We start from the raw sequence: 23,598 nt of genomic DNA, 5'->3' as shown, positions 1-23,598 counted from the left end.
GCTGTGATTTGCCAGTAGCTATGCATGTGCTGTGTTGGTGAGTGTGGATGGGCATTCTGCAACGCAGTGGTGCTATACAGGATTAGTCTTCTATCTTGTACCTGTTACTTGCCAGGATAGGCTTTGGCTCTTCTGTGATCTGCTCAATGCCAGAAGTGTAAATCTCAAAATGCACGCACTCGAGGCCCTTCTCAGTATGGAGAACATCGATGTCTGTGCTGTGATTGAAACCTGGTTCAAGGCTCCTGAGATAACCCCGGCACTATCAGGTTTTACCTCATATCATGCATTCCGGCCCCAAAACCCGGACCATACCACAAAAGGAGGGGGTGTATCCATATTCATGAAGGATACCCACACCTCCAGGTTGGTGGCTACGCACGAAGCATCGGAAACCATCCAGGTGCAATTAACCATAGGCAAAACTGCTCTACAATTTGTAGCATGCTACAGGCCACCCTCTCAAACTCAGGAAACCCACATAGCCTTCCTGAAGACATTGGAGGGTATAAATGTATCACCAAACACCATCATATTGGGTGATTTCAACTACCCGAATATAGACTGGGAACATTACTCAAGCCCCAACTTTCTAGCCCAAAGGTTCCTGGAGTTCATAAATTCAAATGCCATGGAACAACTAGTCACCGTCCCCACAAGAGGAGAAAATATACTAGATCTCATCATCAAAAACATGGGGACAAAATGCTCCACACCGGAAGTATATCCCTCTTTGGTGAGATCAGATCATAAACTAATCTCACTAGAAATCCACATCCCGCCCCCACCCCAAACAAAAAAGACCACAGTGAAGAACTTCTCTAAAGCAAAGTTCACACTACTCAAGACAGGTGTGGTATCCTTCAAGGCCCCCGAGCCAATGGAAACCACAACCCAATCTGCGGAAGCCCTTACAAATGCCTTCTATGAACACCTTCAGGACTGCATGGATCAGACAATCCCAAATAAAACCAAGACTCTTTCCACCAAGGGCAAACATCCAGTCTGGTGGACCCCAGCCATAAACAAACTTTACAATAAGAGGAGAAAGCTATTACATGATGGAGCAAAATCCCAAAAAGGGAAGGCATCTTTGATCAGTACTAGCAAGAAACTACGATCCCTCATAAAATCATCCAAGGCCAACTTTGAGAATAAAATTGCCATAGATTCAAAAGACAATCATAAGGCCTTCTTCAGCTATGTCAGAAACCTGGGTGGAAACTCCCAGATATGCTCAGAATTAGTCCAAAATGATACAAAAATCACTGAACCCACAGACATTGCCAACATACTGTCAGACAGGTTCAGCGCAAACTTCACCCCCCTCCCCAAAAGGAGAGATAACTATCCCAACAGAGTGTAGCCTCCCAGACATCTCAAATGCGCAGGTGAAAGCTGCTCTCTCTAAAGCTAAAAACACAGCATCAATGGGACCGGATGGTGTCCCCGGCTGTGTGCTACATGAACTCAATGAAGAACTAAACCGGCACATAAGGCAGCTGTTTAATCTTAGCTTTACCACAGGACATGTGCCCAAGGAGTGGCGTACGGTAACTGTGGTCCCACTCCACAAAGGCGGTGCCTCTACGGACCCTGGTAATTACCACCCCATAAGCTTAACAAGCCTGGTCTGCAAAGCTATGGAGAGGATCATAATGGAACTCATAAACAAGGACATAAGGGACTTGCAGACCTTGGACCCAACCCAGTTTGGCTTTGTCAAGGGCAGATCTTGCCTTTTGAACTTGGTCGACTTCTTCGAAACAGTTACCAAGGCCATTGATGAGGGAAAGGCAGTCCATACAGCCTACCTTGACCTTGCAAAAGCTTTCGACACAATACCCCACTCTGGTATCATAGAGAAACTTACCAGCTTAAATGTAAACCCATATGTCACAAGATGGGTTGCAAACTGGCTAAAGGACAGAACCCACAGGGTTAGAGTTGCTGGAGCCATGTCAGACTCCAAGCAGGTTACAAGTGGTGTCCCACAGGGCTCAGTCCTTGGCCCCCTATTGTTCGGCATCTACTTCTCAGAAGTACAGGCAAACATAGGAGGACTATGGCTGACAAAGTTTGCGGATGACTGCAAACTGGGTGCCATAGTGGATAGTACATCGGACACAGACATCCTTCAGAGGGGTCTCACGGAAACTGATAGCTGGTGCCAGAGCCATGGCCTGAAGTTAAACGCAAAAAAGTGTATAGTCATACCCTTCTGGAAAAACAAGGTAACCCCAAGCTACCATATAGATGGCAACCCATTAAGCACAGAAGAGGTTATCAGGGACCTGGGTACCCAGGTTGACAGTGGCCTCTCGTTTGACACACATTGCTAAAGTGGTTCGAAAGACCTTCTACATTGCCCATCTGATCATGAAGGGATTCATATCCAGATCCAGTGAGGTCATTGTTCCCCTGTACTCTTCACTTATCAGACCAATGATAGAGTACAATGCCCCATTCGGGATGTATCTCACCCGACACCTGCAGCAATTGGAGAGACCCCAAAAGTTCCTCACCAAAAGGATAAAGGGACTCCAAAACCTGTCATATACTGCCAGACTGAAGAAACTCCAACTCTATTCAGTTGCATACCGTCTGCTCAGAGGTGACCTGTGCCTGACATACAAGGCCATGACCAACCCGGAATTAATGGACATGCTCCACCTCAAAGAATCCAAATCCACCAGAACCACTAGAGCAAGTGAATTAAACCTTAGCACGGATATAAATAGGACATGCTGGAGGGATAGATTTATCACCCAGAGACTCCCCATGCTGTGGAACAAAATCCCGGTCCATGTGAGGCAGAGCACCTCGCTGGCTCTGTTCAAGAGAAATCTTGACCGGTGGATGGGAGATCGTAGGTTTACCCCGGGAATCATCTCTGTGTCACTGCTGGACAGAGGCACAACAAACTAATGGGCACATTATTTCTAACATAAGGGGTGGCGTAAGCCACATAACTTTGGGCTAGGCTTATAAATGCCTTAGGGCAGATAGCCTAGTATAAACCTATGAACCTATGATCTTGTAGGATGAAGTAGGTGTTAAGAGAATACATGATGGAAGATCAGCTTTCATAGCTACATACAAGCACTTATTTGTCAGCAGTAGGTGAACAGAAAAGTTTGTTCATAAATTGCTTTGCCTGATGAAATTAGATGCCTTTTTATAAAACTTGGTTTTAAAATGGATTCATTTCAACAACTTTTGCGATTTGGCATCCCACAAAATTCATGCTGTCTGTTTTTGAGCTGCATTTCAGATTGCCTGAATTTAATTATTTACTTTTCACTTTAAAACTAAGGATTTAGTGCAAGAATTACCTCCCCCGAGTACTTTTTTGGATATGTTGTTGTGCACTTCTTGTAAAGATTTATTCCGTTACTTGATAGCTCCTTGTGGTATCTAGCCTTTTAAAGATCATGCTGAAACCTCCGACTCACCTGGTAAAGTCAGAAGGCAGCGAGCTTGCTGGATAGTGTCTGCTAATTTCCTGAATTTCTTCAAAGCACAAACCCCAAAATATATTTAATAAATAAAAACAAAATAAATCAGTGTTCATAACAATCACATGTCTAGCAGTGTGATGATGTGATTCTGTGGGTGGCAGTAGTAGGAAATAAGCAACAGCACCTATGCCAAAGGAAAGATCTCCGTTGCTGTTTAGACACTGTCTCGCTATGTTAAAGGAGTTTAACATAGCGAAACAGCTTTAAAAAAAAGCAACGGAGATCTTCTGTTGCTTTTTTTAATGCTGTCTCGCTATGTTAAACTCCTTTAACATAGAGAGACAGTTTGTAAAAAGCAACGGAGATCTTGCTTTCTCCGTTGCTTCCACCCACAGCTCTGATGTACTGCGTAAGCATATGCATGCGCAGTACATCAGAACTGCCGCAGAATACCAGACAACTGCGGAAGGGCAGCAAGGAGGCATTATACAATGCCATTATTTAAGAAAAGTAAGTATTTTCTTTCTTAAATAATGTCATTGTATAACAGCAATAACCCACTTCTGGGTGAGGGTAATGCTGGATTTACCCACTGTTGTCTTTGTTTGGCCACTCGGGCTTCGCCCTCGTGACCAAACCACACCAACCGTGGGTAAATCCAGCATTGCCCACACCCAGGAGTAGGTTATTGCTACAGTATCTGTTCACATAAGGCAGAAATGGAAGGTTGCTATGGCATTCCATTTCGCTCCTGTGAACATGATTTTTAAGGGACAGATGCGATTATTGTATTTAGATATCTGCTGAATACTATAAGTAGTTTTGCTTTCTCTAGCTTGTTGTTCTTTGGGGAATTTTCACATGGAGCTTCTGATGTTCGTGTCTCCAAGCGTAGAATATTATTAAGATCGCTCTTTGTACATCAGATTAACAGACTACTTTTCATGTCTTGTTTTCTTTGTTTCATTTTTTTTGAAAATGGGTCTCATTAAGTACATGTGTAGCTGCATACCAGTCTTGATTTAACCTCGTCTGTATATGTTAAGCAGCACTGTTACTTCTTTGTTAATGATTTCAAATATGAGAATCTTTTCTCGTTGTTTTAGTACTTCATATTCCACAGAGACAGAAATGATAGTGAGATGTTAAGTAATATGTTTGACCAAGTAGGTGTTTTCTACAACTCTGTTTTCTTAAGTATATCAAGATATGAATTGGAAAATGAGTTACCACTCTCAGATGAGCACAATGCTCAAGTATAATTCACATCTGCAGTTCTGCTAAATTAAGGGTTTTCATCAGTTCTCCCAGATTATTCTCAAACTTTATTTTTGGTAACCCTCTGTTCTAAGGTATTGAATCTGATAGATTCGTTGAACCAGGTCTACATAATTTGACTACTGAGTCAGAATCAATAAGGATGCTTTATAGTCTTTTTTTTTTTTTTTTTTTTATATAATTCCTTAGGTTCCCTGATTAATGTCACTTCTTTAACTTTATTGAAAATTGATCTGATGTATTGTACATATTATATATATATATAGTTATCTTTTGTAAATTACTCTGAAAATGTTGCAGTATCAGCGTATGATTTTACCTCATTATATCTCATGATTTAGGTCAGCAATACATTTGTTAATTAAAAAAAAAGAAGTTTCATCTGAATGTAATTATATGACTAATGCAGTGTTTATAAAGTAATGTTTTGTGTTTTTCCAACAAAGTTTGAAATATGACTTGATAGTGGTATTATTCGATAACATTTATAAATGTATGACCTTCTACCTTTTGTTTGCTCTTCCAGACAAGCATTGTGAGTATGGTGTACACACAGTCTGAAATACTTCAGAAGGAGGTTTACCTGTTTGAGCGGATTGACTCCACCAACCGTGAAACCATGAAGCATTTAAAGGCCATTTGCTTCTTGCGGCCAACCAAGGTTTGACTTTTGCCTTGCTTCTTGTGATACAAGCTTTCTTAGAATAGTATTTTCATTTTAGTATGTAGCCAATTTCAAACTCTACAAAAAAAAAAAAGAAACCTATTTAAAAGTAAATCAGCACATAAATTGTTTAACATTTAGGTAAGTAAAAATGCATTGCGAAGTGTTTAGTTAAGACTGTATGAATAAAAACCAGGAGGACTATTCATAGCTTCATAGGTGTGTACTAAGCTAATGGCCCTGGAGCCTTTACAAGCCTAGCCCATAGGATTACCCTGGCATCATGCCACCCGGCATTAGTCCCCAGTGCCTCTATCGAGTAGAACCACTGGAGTGATCCCCGGAGTGAATTTTCTGTTTCCCATACACTCATGATTCCTCTTGAAGAGGGCCAGTGAGGTGCTCTGTTTGACATGTATGGGAAGTCTGTTCCATAGCATGGGCAGTCTCTGGGTTATGAACCTGTCCCTCCAGCATGTTTTGTTGATTGTGGTAATTAGGTTGCGGTCTCTGGAGCATGTGGTTTTGGAGGGATTGGGATTTCTTTAGATGTAGCATTTCTAACAGAGCTTGGTCAGACATGGCTTTGTAAGTCAAGCAGAGATCGCCTCTAAGTAGGCGATATGAGACAGAGAATAGTTTGTTTTTTGAGTCTGTCCATATAGGACAACTGTTTAAGGCCTAGGATCATCTTTGTGAGGTACTTTTATGGCCTGTCCAGTTGTTGCAGGTGTCTAGTGAGGTACATGCAAAATGGGGTGTTGTACTTGATGATTGGCCTAATGAGGGGAGAGTAGAGGGATGCAATTGGATGCAAAACCCTTAGTAATGAGATGTGCCACATAGAAGTAGAAGGACTTTCTGACCACAGTGCTAATATGTGGTCAAAAAATTGTTGCGGTCAACCTGTGTTCCCAGATCTCTTATAACGCCTTCTATGTTCATTGGACTACCATTGATGTGGTAATTCATGGGAACCGAGTTTTTCCCATAGGGGATGACGACACATTTGTTGGCATTGAGCTTGAGGCCATGGTTCTGACACCAGTTGTTGGTCTCAGTGAGGCCTTTCTGCAGGATGTCAACATCACTTGGGGAGTTAATAATAGCTCCCAACTTGCAATTGTCTGCAAACTTTGTCAGCCAGAGTCCCTTCATGTTGGCCTGGATTTCAGAGAAGTAGATACTGGGCAGCGCAGTAGTGCAGCGGTTAACATTATCGTCTCACAGCAAGAGGTTATCCGGTTCGATTGTCAGCTGGGGTGCCTTTGTGTGGAGTTTGCATGTTCTCCCTGCGTTCGCATGGGTTTCCTCTGGGTACTCCGGTTTCCTCCCACATTCTAAAGACATGCATCTGAAGCATTTCTCCCCGGGCCTCCGCTGAAAATAGGCTCTGTGGAACCTAGTTGGACTTTCCCAGTCAACTAATGTTAAATAAATAAATAAATAGGTACCAAACAGGAGAGGACACAGGACTGAACCCTGTGGGACTCCACTCGTGACTAGTCGGCAGTCTGACTTGGAGTCAGCTACTTTCACACTGTGGGTTCTATCTGTGAGCCAGTTTGCACCCCACCTAGTGATATAGCAGTTCATTCCTAGCTTAGTGAGTTTTTCTGTGATTCCTGAGTGGGGAATGGTACAAAGGACTTGGCCAGATCAAGGTAGGCTCTGTGAACCACTTTGACCTCATCCACAGCTCTGGTAACTGAGTCAGAGAAGTCAACTAGGTTGAGCAGGCATGATTTACCCTTCACAAAACCAAACTGTGTGGGATCCAGAGTTTGGAGATTCCCTATATCCTTGTTTATTAGGTCCATGATGATGTGTTCCATAGTTTTGCATATCAGACTCATCAGGCTAATGGGGTGATGGTTCCCAGGGTCTGTAGTCGCTCCTCCTTTGTGGAGAGGGATGACTGTAGCAGTGTGCCATTTGGTAGGGACAAAGCCTGAGGTGAGTCTGTGATTGAACAGGGCACATAGGTGTGGTGCCAGTTCACTCTGTAGTTCATGTAGAACACAGCCAGGGATATTGTCAGGTCCCGTAGAAACTGTATTCTTGGCCTTGGACAGTGCTGTTTTAAAAATTAATTCTGAAACCGCCACTAACATTTTGGACTATCAAAACATAACTTGGCTTAGTCAAATGGTGGGAGATCAGTATACACATTAGTGTGACAGTTTACAGTTAAGAAAAAAATAACTCAAGGCAGAAATGTTGGTCATTAACAGATTTTAGTATGTCAGATGTGATTTACAAATCTAGACAGACAAACCCATCTTCAGTCCTAATTGCAAAATAAATAAATACATTAATGCATTCAAAGCTTGCTTAGAAAGTTCAGCAGTAAGTCTAATATTAATATTCGCTTGATTTACTATTATTCCCGCCTTCTTCCCAGCTGATATCACTGATAAATACTGGTTGTGGAAATGCAAGTGATTTTTTGCTTCTATGCGTTGTTGCCATATGTTATAAATGTGTTACTTTGAAAATCGTGAATATATGGCGACATCTGTTATAAAACTAAAATCTCGCTTTACACACTAACAGATAAGTGTATTGTGTGCATGTGTGCCTGTAGGTAATATGTTCATAATTTGGCAGGTCTTGTTTAAAAAGACAAAAAGCAAGAGATAAAACTTGTTTACGCGTTCAATGTATTTCTCATATTTTTAACTGCTTGTTTCTGGTTTTGACTGTAGATAAGTGGATTTGTGTTCAGGAAGTTTGTTTTCTTCTCACATTTCATCTTTCTAAACTGCTTAGCTTAAGAGGTGAACATATTTTTGTACCATCACTTTCTGTGTTTGATACGTAACACTTAGGCTTAATTTTGCTGTGAATATTTCAGACTCTAACCTAAAAGAAATGTAGGGCAAAGGAGATGGCACTTGAAGAGCTTTGTACAACTTCTCGAGTTAAAGCATTCTGAGATTTTGACTGGCTCACTGCATAAACTTCTGCTTTGTGGTATTTGTACAGCTAAGGCAGCGTCTTTCTGTTCTGTGTAGCAATATGGGAGAATCAGTAGGCTTCAGAAATAATGTTGAAGGGCTTATCTTCAAGTTTTTATTGCTTTTTTCCACCCTGTGGGGCTCCAGCTTTGCCATAAACATTGTTAGGGTAGAATGAAGGGGCAGCTTTCCTGGGTGGAAGGAGTGTGTGTGTGTCTTGTGTCTGTGTGTGTGTGTGTGTGTGTGTGTGTGTGTGTGTGTGTGTGTGTGTGTGTGTGTGTCTTGTGTGTGTGTGTGTGTGTGTGTGTGTCTGTGTGTCTGTGTGTGTGTGTGTGTGTGTTTGTGTGTGTGTCCATATCAGCATTCAGAAATGCTGAACACATGAATTCTGGTAGATTCTCCTTTTACAGTCAGGACTGATGTGCCTGCTTCAGCATTTCTTGCGTAGCACAAGTTGTAGCAAAGTAGTAAAGAGTTTTTGTTTTTAATCTTGTAGTTAGAGTTGAGAGATGCCAGCACTGTGTGCAAGATAAGCTGGCTACAGCTCTGTTTATTGCCCATCCAAGATGTTAATATGCAAAAAAAAAAAATGTCTGTAAACAGTATGCAAGTATAGTGGGAAGTGATATGGAGTCAGTAAACTAGGCACTACATGTTGTGCAATAGACGCTCATTGATATGCACATATGGTGATTGTAAAGGAGGTGGCTGCCATGCAAAAAAATGAGAATCTCTGTGGCTACTGGGTACTGAAATGGCAGCAGTCATGACTGCTCCTTTCTTGTGTTGCAAATTACTTAAGTGTTGCTGTCTGAATGTCTGCAACTTGCATTTGGGTAGCAGAAGCATTTACAGAGAATAATTCATAACGTTGAAAAACAACAGCTGTGACTGCTGTTAGAACAGTACTTGGTAGTTGTGCCAAAATTATCAGTGCAGTTACTCTACTAACAGCAGTCACCGCTGTTGTTTTTCTATGTTACAAAATTTCTGTTTAACTTCTGTTACTGTTCAAAGTTATTGCATGTGCCTGCACAGAACATCATTAAAGAAAATAAATTAAAAACAACCAGATAAAAAAGGGAAACGTAATCCAGTACATGCAGTGTGTAAGCATCAACATGTGTATGCTGAACGCATATATGGTCTGAGCTTTAGACATCCTCACAATGGGGAACCCTTACAGGAGCACTGAAGTCCATTTATATGATGACATTATTATGGAATAGATAAGAAGTTTGAAATAATGTCAGTATATAATAACCATAATCCATTTATGAATGTGGGTAGTGCTGGATTTACCCACAGCTGGATGTTTTTAATCATTAGGGCTTTACCCTCCTGATCAAACCATGGCAGCCATGGGGAAAGTAAATCATTACCCACATTCAAGTCGTGCTGAAGTGTAACGTTAAAAAAAATATTTCAAATTAAAGGCAGCTCTGCACATTACCCAATAACAACATTGAAGCTTTTAACTGGAGACCTGATGAGCCTAAGGAAGGGACATGCTCAGGTGTTTTATGTTATGTAAGCAGGGGCTGAGGTGACTTTTAGCTCAAGTGTGCAGCTTTATAGTCCAGTATCAAAATCATTATGCTTTACATGGTGTGCCTTTCTATTACTAAAAACTTCAGTAATGTTCTATGCTTGACAGTTGCTGAAGTATGTGCGTCTTCGGTTAAATATTAAAAATGACTTACATGATCGGAGTTTAATAAATAACTGATGACTTTTTTAAGTACTTTGGTAGCATTACATTCTTATTTTAAACAGAGTGTCATCACACTTGCACAGTATCGACTTCATAGAAATCATAAGAAACATAGGAAATTCAAGGCTATTTGACCAGATGCTATGTGTGCCTTGCCAATAACCACCCTAAGGCTCTGCCAACCTCTTCAAGGAAGGCAAGGCCAAAGCCATGGAGTGTATTTTAGAGGATCCTTCCATTTGTCTAAGTTATGTTTCAAGGCTAATGTGGAGTCAAATTGCTTAACATGCAAGTGAAGTCTATTCCAGAGCAACACCTCTAAACCACTTTGTGCAAAAAATCTGGATAAAGCCCTGCAAAATTGGAGGACAAAGGCTCAGAACTAGGATATGTTAAATAAAGCTCTTAAAACTTAGAAAGTTGCTAGAGTAATAGGGATTGTTTTAACGTGCATTCTCTGAAGGATTTGAATCCTGAAAATCAAATTTATGCCATTAATTAGTGACTTCAATCCTCAGATCATCCTAGTGATTTGCCAGTAAAAAAAAAACAAATTTTATGAGAAATGGACAGAAAAATATGCCAAAATTCTGGACATTCTGTGAAAATCTGGACAATTGAGAGGTATGGGGGGGAGGCATGTGGTAATGAACCTCTAACTCCATTTAGGTTCTTAGGTTCATAGATTAGTGCTAGGCTGTGTGGGCCATTTTAAGCCTAGCCAAGTATCTCTTGTGAGAATCAAACCCTGCACCTTGTGTCAGTAAGGCAAACACCTTAACCATTAGGCCAACCTCCCACCCCAAGTTTTGTTTATTACTTGAAGTAAGTTGATGTTTCTTGTTCTAGTGTTGGCTACCCGATTTGATATAGCAAGAAAGAGGAAATCTTTGATAATAAGATTCCTGAGGGCATGGAAAGCAAGGCACAGGTCTCCTGTTAAAAATATCTATGTGACAGAATGGAGGGACATGGACAGTGATTCCAGCCTTTCCTAAGACCTAAGATTTTTGAGGCTTGAGATCCATTTTTGTTAGGAACCTCTACTTTTTTTTTTTCAAATTTCTTGATGTGTCTAGTGCAATACATGCCAAAGGCTGCATTGTATTCTATAGTGGGTCTAACTAGGGCAGAGTACATGAGAACAGTAATTTCCTTAATTTTAGATGAGATGTCCTTTGTGATTATTTGTAAGATGAAAGATTTTCTGACTACAGTTGCTACAGTATCATAGGATTATAGGAGATTACTAGGGTGTCGACCCAGAGGTCATTTTAAGACTAGCCATTTCATCCCAGTGTGATACCTTAGAAATGCTAGTCAGTACCCAAGACTGAATTTAGTGATGACTGCCCATGTCCAGGAGGCTTGTGGGCTTTATTCCCAATAAGAATTTATGGTGCCCCATCCACTTGTCCTTGTTCCTCTTGAACAGTCTGATAGAGGTGCTGCGTTTCATATGAATTGGTAGCCTGTTCCAAAGATACCGCAGTTGCTGGGAGATAGATCTGTCCCTCCAGCATGTCCTATTTAAGTCGCATGCCATGTTTGGGTCCCTGGAATGGGTTGCCCTAGTCCCATTTTATTTACTGATATGCAGCAAGTTCATTAGGTTTGGGTCTTGGATTGCTCTGTAGGCCAGGCATAAGTCTCCCCTAAGAAGTCTGTATGATCAAAGGAAAGGGAGTCACTGACTTAGGTGCCAGAGTCACTGATTGCAGATTCACTGAAGACTGGGGTGTCATTGCTACAGTAGGTGGTAGGAATTAGTTGTTTTCCAAAAGAGATTATGCTGCATTTCTGAGCATTTAGGTTGAGACCATTTTCAGTGCATAAGGCATTATAAGGCATGTGCATTAGTTCTTTTGGAGAAGAATAAGTATCATTGGTTGATTTAATGGGTCTATATTATTATCATCGACCACTTAGCTTGTCAAACGCCAAAACTTCGACAGGTAAGGATCGAAAACTTACAATCTCGAATGGCCAGTTAAGCGAATTCTTTCATCGGGAAAGAATTTGCTTGGCCATTATCAGTAATTTGCCCTTTCCCCAATGTAGAGCAATCTCGGAGTTGGTATATTTAGTAGGGAGGTTGTGGGGAACAAAACCCCCCACTTTTGTTACGGCTTTGAAGTTTGTTAGTTTGGCATGGTCAAGCGAATTTTTTCCCGATGAAAGAATTCGCTTAACTGGCCATTCGAGATTGTAAGTTTTTGACCCTTGGCTGTCGACGTTTTGGCATTCAACAAGCTAAGCAGTCGATGATAAATATATATATATATATATATATATATATATATATATATATATATATATATATATATAATGATGATAACTCTACCCAGCTTTGTCAATGTTTAGTTCAGATTAATAAATGTCAAAAAAGATGACCCTAGTGTGGAACCTTGATGAATGCCACTGGTCACCTTTTTCACTAGAAACATATGAAACACAAAGAAAAACTTCCAAATTCCACAAATAGGCAGGCAAACCGAAAGAAAAATCCGTTTAATGTAAAACTTAAGTGCTTTTCGTACGTAGCATATACGAACTTCTTCAGATGGGGAACAAAAGTAAAAGTGCCATTTAAATACTAATGGCTCGTGATCAGCTGATACATCAACTGAAGTATAAAGGCTCATTAATGGCATATTACTTAAATATAACCAAGCATGTTTATTAATAAAACTTATAAGACTACATAAAATATTTTTATAAATGATATATACAACAAAATATTTAACTAACTAATAAACATATCTAATCAACTGTCAACCTTTTAAAAAATAAGATGATTTCCAAAATATACTAGTTTATAAATAAACAAATCTATATCTTTTTCACTAATTGGGGTAGACTCACTGGCCCTTTTAACATGATTTCTGTCCTTGATTCAGTTTGCAATTCACCTTACCAGATATAGAGATCATTGTTTAAAGCTTATAAACAATTCCGTTGTATGATATGGTGACATACACCTTCGACACATTTAAGTAGGCAGTCATCAGGTTAATTCTGTAAATTTCTCCCTTGAAGTTGTATAATTGTTCTTTTAGGTATTATTTTATTTGTGTGCAAAACGTTGCTCATGAAACTTCTTGAATCTAGAAAAAGTATTAAATTACAAAATGCGCATATTAAAAATAAAAATGAAACCATGCCACTGACCTAAATTAAAGAAAATTATAATAAAGAAGAGGATAGCGAGAAAAGTGTATTAAAAAATTATTGACATATATATATATATATATATATATATATATATATATATATATATATATATATGGTAATCTGTTTGGGAAGTAGGCAGAAATTAAAAAAAATATTCAGTCTCTTTATTCCATCCAAACATAGACATTGGTTTATTGCTCATAAAACTGTTTATGCAAAGCATTTGAACAGGTGTTGTGCATACCAAGGTAAAAAAAGAATGACATGTAAAAAATGTTTGATTGCATATGAAAAAGTGTCTACCCATTTAAAAACTTGCTGTTCTTGACATGTCATTAACAAAAGTATATGACTTGAGTGATGCTTCACATAGATTCTGACAAATTTGGCCTATGCTGAAATCTTTTGCTTCCGAGTGCCAATGTGGATGGTTCAACATGAAAAATCAGAACATGTACCCAGTAAGGAAGGGCACAGATAACGGGTCTACAAATTCTTTAGTTAGCAAAACAACGTAGAGGTGTTTTAGTTTTAATTGCTCAGTAGCTGTAGTCTGATAGATACCAAAATGTTTGCTCAGTAGCTTTTACAGTATGAAAATAGTCATAGTTTCCTTGCTCTAGGAGACAAGGCCTTAATTGCCTGATCTCCCTTGTACATGTGTTCTTGTAAAATAAAGGAGATTATTCTACTGTGCTTAATTGTGTTGCGTGCTTAATTGTGTTGCATGAAGTTATTTTTGATCTTAACAGTCTGTAAATACCGTGGTCAAAAGAGGTACCCTTATGGAGGGACGGCAACACTGCAATGTTCCACTGGAATATATCTTGTGACAAGCCTAAGTTGTACAACTTAAGGGGTCACCATTTATAAGACAAAGTGGTATATTGCCCTACCCTGTTGAACAGATGTTTTTGGTGTTGGACAGTGCTTGAAGGGTATGATACCTTGCGATAGAATGGGGATGATAGTTTCAGGGGAGAAATTTGCAGCAAACTTATTTGTTAGTATGTTGGTAATGTCTTTAGGATGACAATGGGAGGGGCCATTATAGATGACTTTGGATCAGTTGTTGTTGTTCTTTCGGCTTTTCCCAGTTAGGGGTCTCCACAGCGGAACTCCAGTCTGCTAATGATTGGTAGTAGATTCTTACAGTGCCTAGGTGCCAGCTCGATGCCCAACCTTCAACGAAGGCACACCCATTCTATGCATGTCTTTCGAATGCCACTCGACTGTGGGGAGGACATGCAGACTCCACACAGAAGGTGCTCCAGCTGAGAATCGAATGGGAGAACCTCTTGCTGTGAGGCAACAACGCTACCGCTGCACCACCCGATGAGTTTGGATCAATAATGCGAATTATTCCTTAACTTTTTAACATAGCTAAAGAATGATTTAGAATTATTCTTAACCTTGGAAGCTAGGCAACATTCATGTATTGCTTTGCTGGTCTTTATAACTGTCATCAGTTTCTTGATCAGGCATTTTATATTTCCTTTGAGATGGGATGTTCTGGCTGTACAAGGTAATTAAGAAATTTATTCCTTCTGTAGCATAGTTTAATAATATCTACCTGCCACCAGTGTAGTTTGTTGCTGAATTTGCAACTGTGTTTGGTTCTTGTGGGGACTGCTCTGTCAACGGATTTATCTGAATAAGCATAACGATCCTTGACATAGGTGTTTGCATATCCCATATCCACTGTGGGGCCATCATGGGTGAATTTTGACATTTTGCCATACAGTTGTAAACGGTTTGTCTTTTTGAAGTCAGTCCCTGAGGAGCTGCCCATCCTGGGAGGATAAGGGAGAGTAGCATTTTGTCAGCTTACATATCCTGGGTGAGGGTTATGGTGTTCAGCCAAGGTATAGCTGTTTATTTACTCTTCAGTGGTCTTCACTGAAGAGTCGAAGGGCAAGGGAGAGGGAGTGGATCTGGCAAGAAGTGTTTTTTTGATAGGGAATGGGTCGTAGTATGGAATATAGCTCTCAACATTCTGTTTCCAAAATGTGGAACATTGCCACACATAATGGGGTACAAATGGGCAAAATTTGGAACACGTATTAACACCTTACCAGCAGCTTCAACTAGTGAGCTCGCAGGATAGCTAGGATGTGTTATTTTTTACTTATAAAGCATTCACTTAATGAAATAACATGATTCAGTGTTACTTGCCAATGATATGAGTTAAAACAAAAATCTTAACATTTAAATTTGGACTGACCCTTGGGACTGCAGGGAATATGTACTTTCTAAGCCAAAATCTAGAACCTTCTTCATGATGAGGTACACTTTAGCAGTATGGTGTAGAGTGCCAGACTAGGGGAGCTGGACCTTTTATTTATTAATTTTCATTTTGTTCTTCACCTGAAGATCTAAGGGGGTAAGGTACCACATTAGGACCTGCCAACAGTTGCTAGATGAACCAGCTTGGCTGTGGGTAGGGCATACTGAAAAAGCCACAAATACAACAGCAAAGCTACAAAGCAGCAACAGCAAATACAGTGAAGAAGAAAGACCAGGAACCCAATGAATAAAATGTATTCCTCTCTGACGTCTCAGCATGCACTGCCTCCTTGGAGTACACAGTTACTTCACATCACACACTTGGTTGTAACAGAGTTCAGTGGCACATTTTTTAGAAGCACATGGTACATGGTTCGTGGTTTACAAGCCACAATTTTAGAAAAAGTAGGTTTTTTTTGTGGGGGGGGGGGGGGCGTTTGCAAGAATAAACTTCTTTATAAAGAAACAGTGTATATATTAAAGTTTGATACTTTGTTTCCCAGGGGTATGAATGTTGATTTTTAATTGGCATGTATTAGTTTTGGTATTAATTGATGATTTTATTGTTTGCCTATTAATAGTGCATGTAAACCAAGTGTGTGATGTGAAGTAACTGTGTACTCCAAGAATGCAGTGTATGCCGAGACGTCAGAGAGGAATACATTTTATTCATTGGGTTCCTGGTCTTTGTTCTTCATTGTATTTGCTGCTCATACTGAAAAAGCCCTCTGCAACTGTCAGGATAGCATTGTACCAGGAAGCTGTATGTCCTGTTTGCCAAGGGGCTACAGCATAGCAGACAGTAATGGTGGCAGTACAGATAATTTTCTGCTATAAAACACCCACCCACCCACCCATGGAGAAATGTTTCTGAAGACTGGCACTAACCTTGATTTGAGTGATTTCTCCTAATCCATTGTTTGATTACCTGCTGTGTATTAATTAGTATCGTTTTTTTTCCATGCAAGAGTTTCTGTGTATAGCATTTAAAATGACAGTAAATGTTAGAATATGGTATAACAGATTACTAGTAAGTCATACCATCATAATTAATCAATGTACAAAATCTATCGTTCCACAAGTAAATGCTGTCACTCCGTGAAAAATGAATTGGATAAATATAACAAAAAGCACGAGTGCAGCAAGAGTAAGGGCTATAACAACGTAGTTTAATTTCCAGTTGGTGTGCACAAACGGAAGAGCGCTTTCACAATAAATACTTCTTCAGATCCTCCTAGTGAACACAGAAGTCGCTCTTTATATAGCAGATCTAATTAGCCAATTGATAATTGCTCATCTTACTAATCTTACGTAATACGTCATCCCCTTCCAAAATCAAACGTGATAACATCACTAGAGCCGCGACCACCGTAGCTGTCAACAGTAAGATGAGCAATTATCAATTGGCTAATTAGATCTGCTATATAAAGAGCGACTTCTGTGTTCACTAGGAGGATCTGAAGAAGCATTTATTGTGAAAGCGCTCATCTGTTTGTGCACACCAACTGGAAATTAAACTACGTTGTTATAGCCCTTACTCTTGCTGCACTCGTGCTTTTTGTTATACCATCATAATTGATGTTTCTTTAAAAAAAATGTGTTAACACAAAGGATGAAAAATATTTGTAAACTTTGAACAAGGCTGCTTGGAAACTAGCTTGATTTTTTACATGCAGATTATTGAGCAACTGGCATTCTTATTTTTTTAATTTTAACCTGTTATGGATGCACTTAGCTTTCAGAATGGTGTTTCACTTGCCACTAACCATGACATTTGAGGACTGGAGATGTGTTTTTGTTACTTACCTGCCTGTTGAAAGGGCTTGAACATCAGGATTTCATTTATGTGCTCCTCATTTTGTCAGGTTCCTGGGTCTATGCACATGCATGCTTGCTGACACACACAGACACACACACACACACACACACACACACACACACACACACACACACACACACACACACCATATGGGTTCAGAAAAGGTTGGGTTATTAGTAGTTCTAGATTCGAAGTGATAATTCAGAAGTAATATAGCCTGTCTTACAGTATGTACCCACATGATACTAACTTTTGTCCTTATTCTCTTTTCTGCAGGACAATGTAGAGCACCTGATCCAGGAGCTGCATAGACCCAAATACAGTGTCTATTTCATATGTAAGTGAGTGTGAGTTCTGTGCTTCAAATGCTTTATTTCTGACATCTAATTGTCACTCTTCATATCATAATAATGACATCTTTAGATGTTTTGGTTCCGGTCTCTGGTTCCCCAGAAGTGGTGCACAAGTGTGACTTCTGTTATGAATCACTGCAGACTGACAGGATGGCGCACACATGCTCATTTGGGCTGACTTACAGTTGCAACAACACTTGATTAATGTAGCTTCTCACTGAAATTCACAGGCGGTCCCATCGCTGACCACAGAGTCCTACTTGAAAAGCTTCCTATGCAGATCTTTTAATGGAAGATGAATTTCATTACAGGTGCCATTCTAGACCTTTTGCATGAATCGGTACCCCTTTCTCAACAACATCTTTAGTATTATGAGAAACTGTTTCACTGTTGCATTATTCCTAGTCATTCCATGCACAACTAGGCCAAAGAAATGCATATCATTGACAAGACCTACACTAAAATTGTAAGATGTATTATTTGCTAAAAGAATCTGGGCTGTTTAAGAGATAATGCTGTGATTTGTTAAATAAGCACTTTCAGGTAAATACATTCCTATGAAAGAGGGAACTGCATGTGAGTTTATGCATGTGTGTTCTATCTGTGTGTTTCTGTATATGTATGGTATATTGATGTGACAGGGGTATTAGTACTTTGTCACTGTTGCCCGGGATGAATTAGGGAGGTCCCTCCAACCTTTATACCACTTACTCTTCTGCATCCAGAATGCACCGTGCCACAGACAATGCGTGGCACTCAGTATGTACTTGTCTCAACAACTGTATCTGAAATTCCTGTGCAGTTACGTTTACCAAAGACATAGGCTGTCACCATCCTCCCTGAGGTACATAAAGAGGGGAGCAGTGCAGACCACTAGAACATATGTTTGGACATAGGTATGTCTGGTACTATATTAGGATTGTGGTACTCTTTAGCCATTAGATCATGTATGCTAGTCTGATGTCCACATCTATTTGTCCTTGCATATAGATGATATGCTTAACAGGGCCAGTGTAGTTACCACTGAACTGATGTATGAGGTAGAGCAGAGGTAGCTTCTTATATTTCTGGGCAACACAGGCATCCTCTTGCCAGAGTTGCATCTCATATCCGAAGAAGAATAGCAACTGCAACAGGAGTGGCACCCAGTGCTTGAATTGGTAATGGTGATGGTTAAAGTACCATTTTTTTTCAGTTGATCTACATGTGCACACATTTTGCATGCGTCAGGGATAATACACACATGCCAGTGTCAGCAGCTGGCCATTACCATCAGCTGTGGGTAGTAGGGTCTCAGAGAATGAAAGGGCTGCACTGATAGGGTCATCAGTGTATTTTCATTATCTGGACAGGTACACAGTACAATGTTATTGTAGTGAAACAGGCAGTATGTGGGAACAGTAGCCAAAGGTCAGGCTGTAGCCTGTTTCCTGAGCACCTCCCACTTTACACCTACTAGACTATGTGATGTGGGCAGTGAGCTTTATGAGATGAAATTGTTTTCATCTGCACCCCCCACACACACACACACACACACACACACACATATATATATATATATATATATATATATATATATATATATATACACATACACGCAAGCTAGACACAACTGTAGTTCAGTATAGTAGCCTTCTGTACCAGATTTTCCAGCACCAGTGTTGCTTTGCTCCAGTCATGTCTGCACTGAGCTAGATTTGTGGGATCACACAGGAATATCTGCTATTGTACAAGTATATACTGTTGCTTGGTATCTGACCCAAGGTATGCATAGCCACCAGGGCATATTGAGATGTTATGCAGTCTGCATTTTGTGCAACTTGCACTGAAGTGTTTTGAGCCCTTACAGGCTGTTGGACAGCTGTGATGTTTTTTTGGGGTACTTTGATTGAAGCTGTTGTGTAACACTCACACAGCATCCATTGCTGGAGTGACCCATATTCAGAAGGTTGCTGCTGTGCTGCTGTACTGGTATCAGAAGTTTTAGCGTCTATCAAGCATCTACACCACCAGTAGCTTCCACTAGATGTGCAGATTATCGACCTGTGGTTACCAAGGTATAGTCACATGCTGTTGCCTCAGTTATTGGTTGCGTAAGACACACCTACTGATGTGTGCGTATGGTATTTGTAATTGGATATCTGTGTAGTTTATGTATCTGTGGAGGCTTTCTGTTTTGTACACAGGATGATATGCTTGGCATTTGTTATGAATGCCTTATCTGATGTAATGCTTGTGTCACGTGCTCTGCACATATCACATAATGTTATATATTAATTATTGTAGCAGTACATATTTGTATGTGGTTTTACTACATGCAGAATGGTGTTGACCACTGTAGGGGACACTAGTGTAGAATATTGTGCTGGTATATCTGTCAGTTGAAATACTCTTTGCAGGTCCACCAGATAATGCTAAAATGCCACAACATGGGCATGTTTGGCAAGTTGCGTGAAATGTAGAGGTAAAATGGTTTCCTCTGTATCATTCCCTTCACTTTTCAGTTATGTCTTTCTGTCTGCTTCCACCTGTATCATGTGTCATCCATCATCCAGCCTTGTATGAAGCCACTTATGGTATAAAATGGCACAGGTTAGGAACATCTATGATGCTTTTTCCAGTGAGTACTGGCTGCCACCTTTTAAGGCATATAGGTACCCGAACTACCATTTCTGGATGCCATACACACACTTTCTCACTGCACACGTTTGGCTCTAAACCCTTTTGTACCTTGCCTAAACAAATCTTTGAGGATTTCAGATAAGGGCCATAACCCTTGGTTGCAGCCAAGTAGGCAGCATTGCCTGTGAAATGCAGTCTAAGTACATTAATTGGTCTGTATGGGTTCCCTGTTCCTGTATCCCTGTGACATTGTTTTGGTGCAGTTACTAGTGTGTTGGTATCCCACATGCTTGCCTGCAAAATATCCCTTTGTTCATAGATTTATAGGCTCTCACTAAGCGTATGGTCAGTGAGACCATCAAATAGCATTGAGAAGACTAATAATATCCCCATTTAATACTTTTTTCTCCCATCTGACAGGTGAAGCGTGCTTATCACTCATCTAGTTTTCCAAATTGATTTTAAGGGTTGGTAATGAAGTACGTGACCTGGGAATACATTGCGTTAGTCACCTGTTCCACCATCTGCTATTGTTCATATGGTAGTACAGCTTTAGGTCTGCAGAGTGTATCTTTGTTTTAGCATTGCTTTTATTTAGGTGAAGGAATTCAAAGAGTTCCATGTTATTCAGAACATAGAAAGTAGAGCAGAAATAACCCTTCAGGATTCTGTGCAACACTCAGCAGAGGGATATGGTTTTAGTCTAACAGAGTGCTTAAGGGTACTGAGACCTTTTTAGTGAGGAAACTTTGAGGTCTGTCAAGATGGTTTAGTTGCTTAGTAAAGTTCATGCAAATGAGGGCATTATATTTAATGGTGGGCCTAATAAGGGAGAAGTTAAGTGTGACTAACTTATGTTGGACTTGAGGAGGTACCATGAAGGATAAGTTTTGCAAGTTATAAGGATTTTCTAAGACCCAGAGAGATGTTGGGGTCAAATGGGTCTGTTATCAATGTAGATAGTCAAGTCCTTGATGACTGTGTGAGATTTAAGTGGAACATTGTCTGTGGTTAAGTGATAGTGTTGCTAGAGTTACCAAAGGAAACTAACCTGTACTTCTTAGCATCAAGGGTGACCTTATGATTAATACACCAAGCATTTTTTTCGTCATGCCCTTGTTGGGAAACTGGAGTACCACAGTAGGATTTCATAACTGTCAGAGTTTGCAGTTATCAGTAAAGTTGTCTTGCCATAGTCCACCAGTGTTTGCTTTCATGCCAGAGAAGTATATGCCAAAGTGGAGGGGTCCCAGAATAGAGCCCTGGTGGATACTACTGGAAATGCTTTTCTGTCTAGAGTAACCCTCTGAGCTTAACGGTTTGAGTTCTGACAGATACCAAATTACCTGTTCAGTGAATTGTGTATAGGTTGTAGTTGATTTAAGAGAGTTTGCCAGTAATTCTAGCATGGGACATAGTGTTAAAGGCTTTGGCAAGGTATATGTAGACAGTGTAAACTGTATGTCCCTTATCAGTGGCCTCACTAAGTTTATCAAGGAATTCATCTAGACTGAACAAGTATGATCTGGCATTTACAAAGCTAAACTAGCGTGTATTTAAGGAAATAAGGTCGCCTAGATTGTTCATTAGTTCAGCTATAATACATTCCATAACCTTGGAAATTATACTAGTGAGATTAAAAGACCTGTAAGTCCAAGGGTCAATAGAGAGATGACCTTTATGCAAGTGCACTACAGCAGATATTTTCCTGAGGACTTTGGTTGAAGATTTGATGGACTGGTCTTGATAAATGGATTAAAGGATTTCTTATCAGATATCCAGAGATATTGTAAGGCTCCATGGAGATGGTATTTTTAAATTTGGAAAGTATCAAAATGACTTGATCCATATTGATGTTTGGTGGGGAAGTGTAGGGGAGTGGAGAGAAATCATTGGAAAAGGAGGGAGGAGTGAAGTTGGAAGAGAGTTTGTCTACAAGAATATTAGCAGTGTCTTCTGGGTTGGAGAAAGAAGTACCACTGCAGATGTACAGAGTTATTGGTTATGTCTAAGCTTCCCAGTACAACTGCTGAAGGCCTTATGGTACTCATTTAAAAAGTAATCGCACCCCTAAATACATAGTTGGTCTTGTATTTCATAATGGTAAGTTTGCGGGATTTCCTTAACAGTTTGAATCTCTTTCATAATGACGAAGTGGGTGCCTTTTAGAGATGGCCAGAAGCCTTTCCTTTTTTATACAATTTGTTGATGTGAAAGTAGTTTTAAACTTGCCATTATGATTATATTGGACTGGTATGGATGCCTTAACACATTTATTTATGAGGGAATAAAATTTAAAGGTACTGGCAGCAGCATATGGTATAACATTTGCAAGGGAGATGCACCTTTTGTGATTATCAGTAAAATCAGTAAATAGTAAGTAATTGGTTTTGGAGTGATCCCTGACTGCATACTACTAGTTAGACCTTTTTCTTGACAATTCTTCCAAATATAATCTTGCATATTGGCAATTTACATGTCTTAAAGGCTAGGGAGAATGTAATAATTTTTCAGATTGAGCTGCAAAAAGAATGCCAATCTGTGAGACAGCAGCTGATATGAAAGAAATCTACATGAGCCCCAGAAAATCGCCCATAGTGAGATTTGTGACCCCTCAAATGCTACATATTGGTTTCATTAAAATCCTTGACTCTTGTAAAAACCCCATCTCACTCAAGTCTTTCAGGAAAGGTATTTTGTGCTATGGCCAGAGTAGAACCTGTCTTTTTAAATACCATGTTAAAACTGCTGATGTTAAGTTGTCTATATTCTTGCTGGATGATATCCCACAATGCTCCAGGTTAGTGAAAGTTAGACTAGTTTAAATTCTTTAGACTTTAGCTAGCTTAGTGTATTTTAGTGTAGTGGATATTATCCCTTCATATCCTTTATCCAGCCCTTTTTTTCTAAAGAACTTATAGTTCTGTATATGTGTTGATTAGGAAGTTTAACTTAATTACCTTTAGTTTAAATATTCCTTTGAATCCCTATCAGTGTAATCTGTGTGTGTGTGTTTTTCTGTGTGTGATTACACTTAGGGTCCTTGAGTATGTCCAAAAATGTCTCTGACAGACGGTCCAGGACTCTTGTGCTGTATGCCATGGCTTCAGCCCTAGAGTCCTGCAGGAGAGAAAAATAAACTCATTTTGAGGGCTCCAGCTTCAGAGTCAGACCATCGGAGCCAACATCTAGAATGAACGGAGCCACAGATCTCACCGAGGTCATGGAGTGTGTTGGAACCTGACTCCACAGTCGCGGCTCGGTCCG

General features: G+C 39.9%; 1 protein-coding gene across 1 annotated transcript in view; it reads left to right on the top strand.

Annotated features, from left to right (window-relative positions):
• The window catches only part of VPS45 (vacuolar protein sorting 45 homolog), a 1,242,679-nt gene that overhangs the window by 182,522 nt on the left and 1,036,559 nt on the right, over positions 1-23,598 (top strand). Inside the window, exons 2-3 of the mRNA XM_044075179.1 lie at positions 5,266-5,400; positions 17,633-17,693. Coding sequence (XP_043931114.1) covers positions 5,266-5,400; positions 17,633-17,693 — 196 coding nt within the window. The remainder of the gene's footprint in view (positions 1-5,265; positions 5,401-17,632; positions 17,694-23,598) is intronic.

The sequence above is a fragment of the Protopterus annectens genome, chromosome 6.part0, assembly GCF_019279795.1.
Source record: "Protopterus annectens isolate FY-2018-M chromosome 6.part0, PAN1.0, whole genome shotgun sequence".
Classification (NCBI taxonomy): Eukaryota; Metazoa; Chordata; order Ceratodontiformes; family Protopteridae; genus Protopterus; species Protopterus annectens.
Note: the sequence above shows the minus strand (reverse complement) of the source record. Positions and strands in the feature narration are given on the sequence as shown.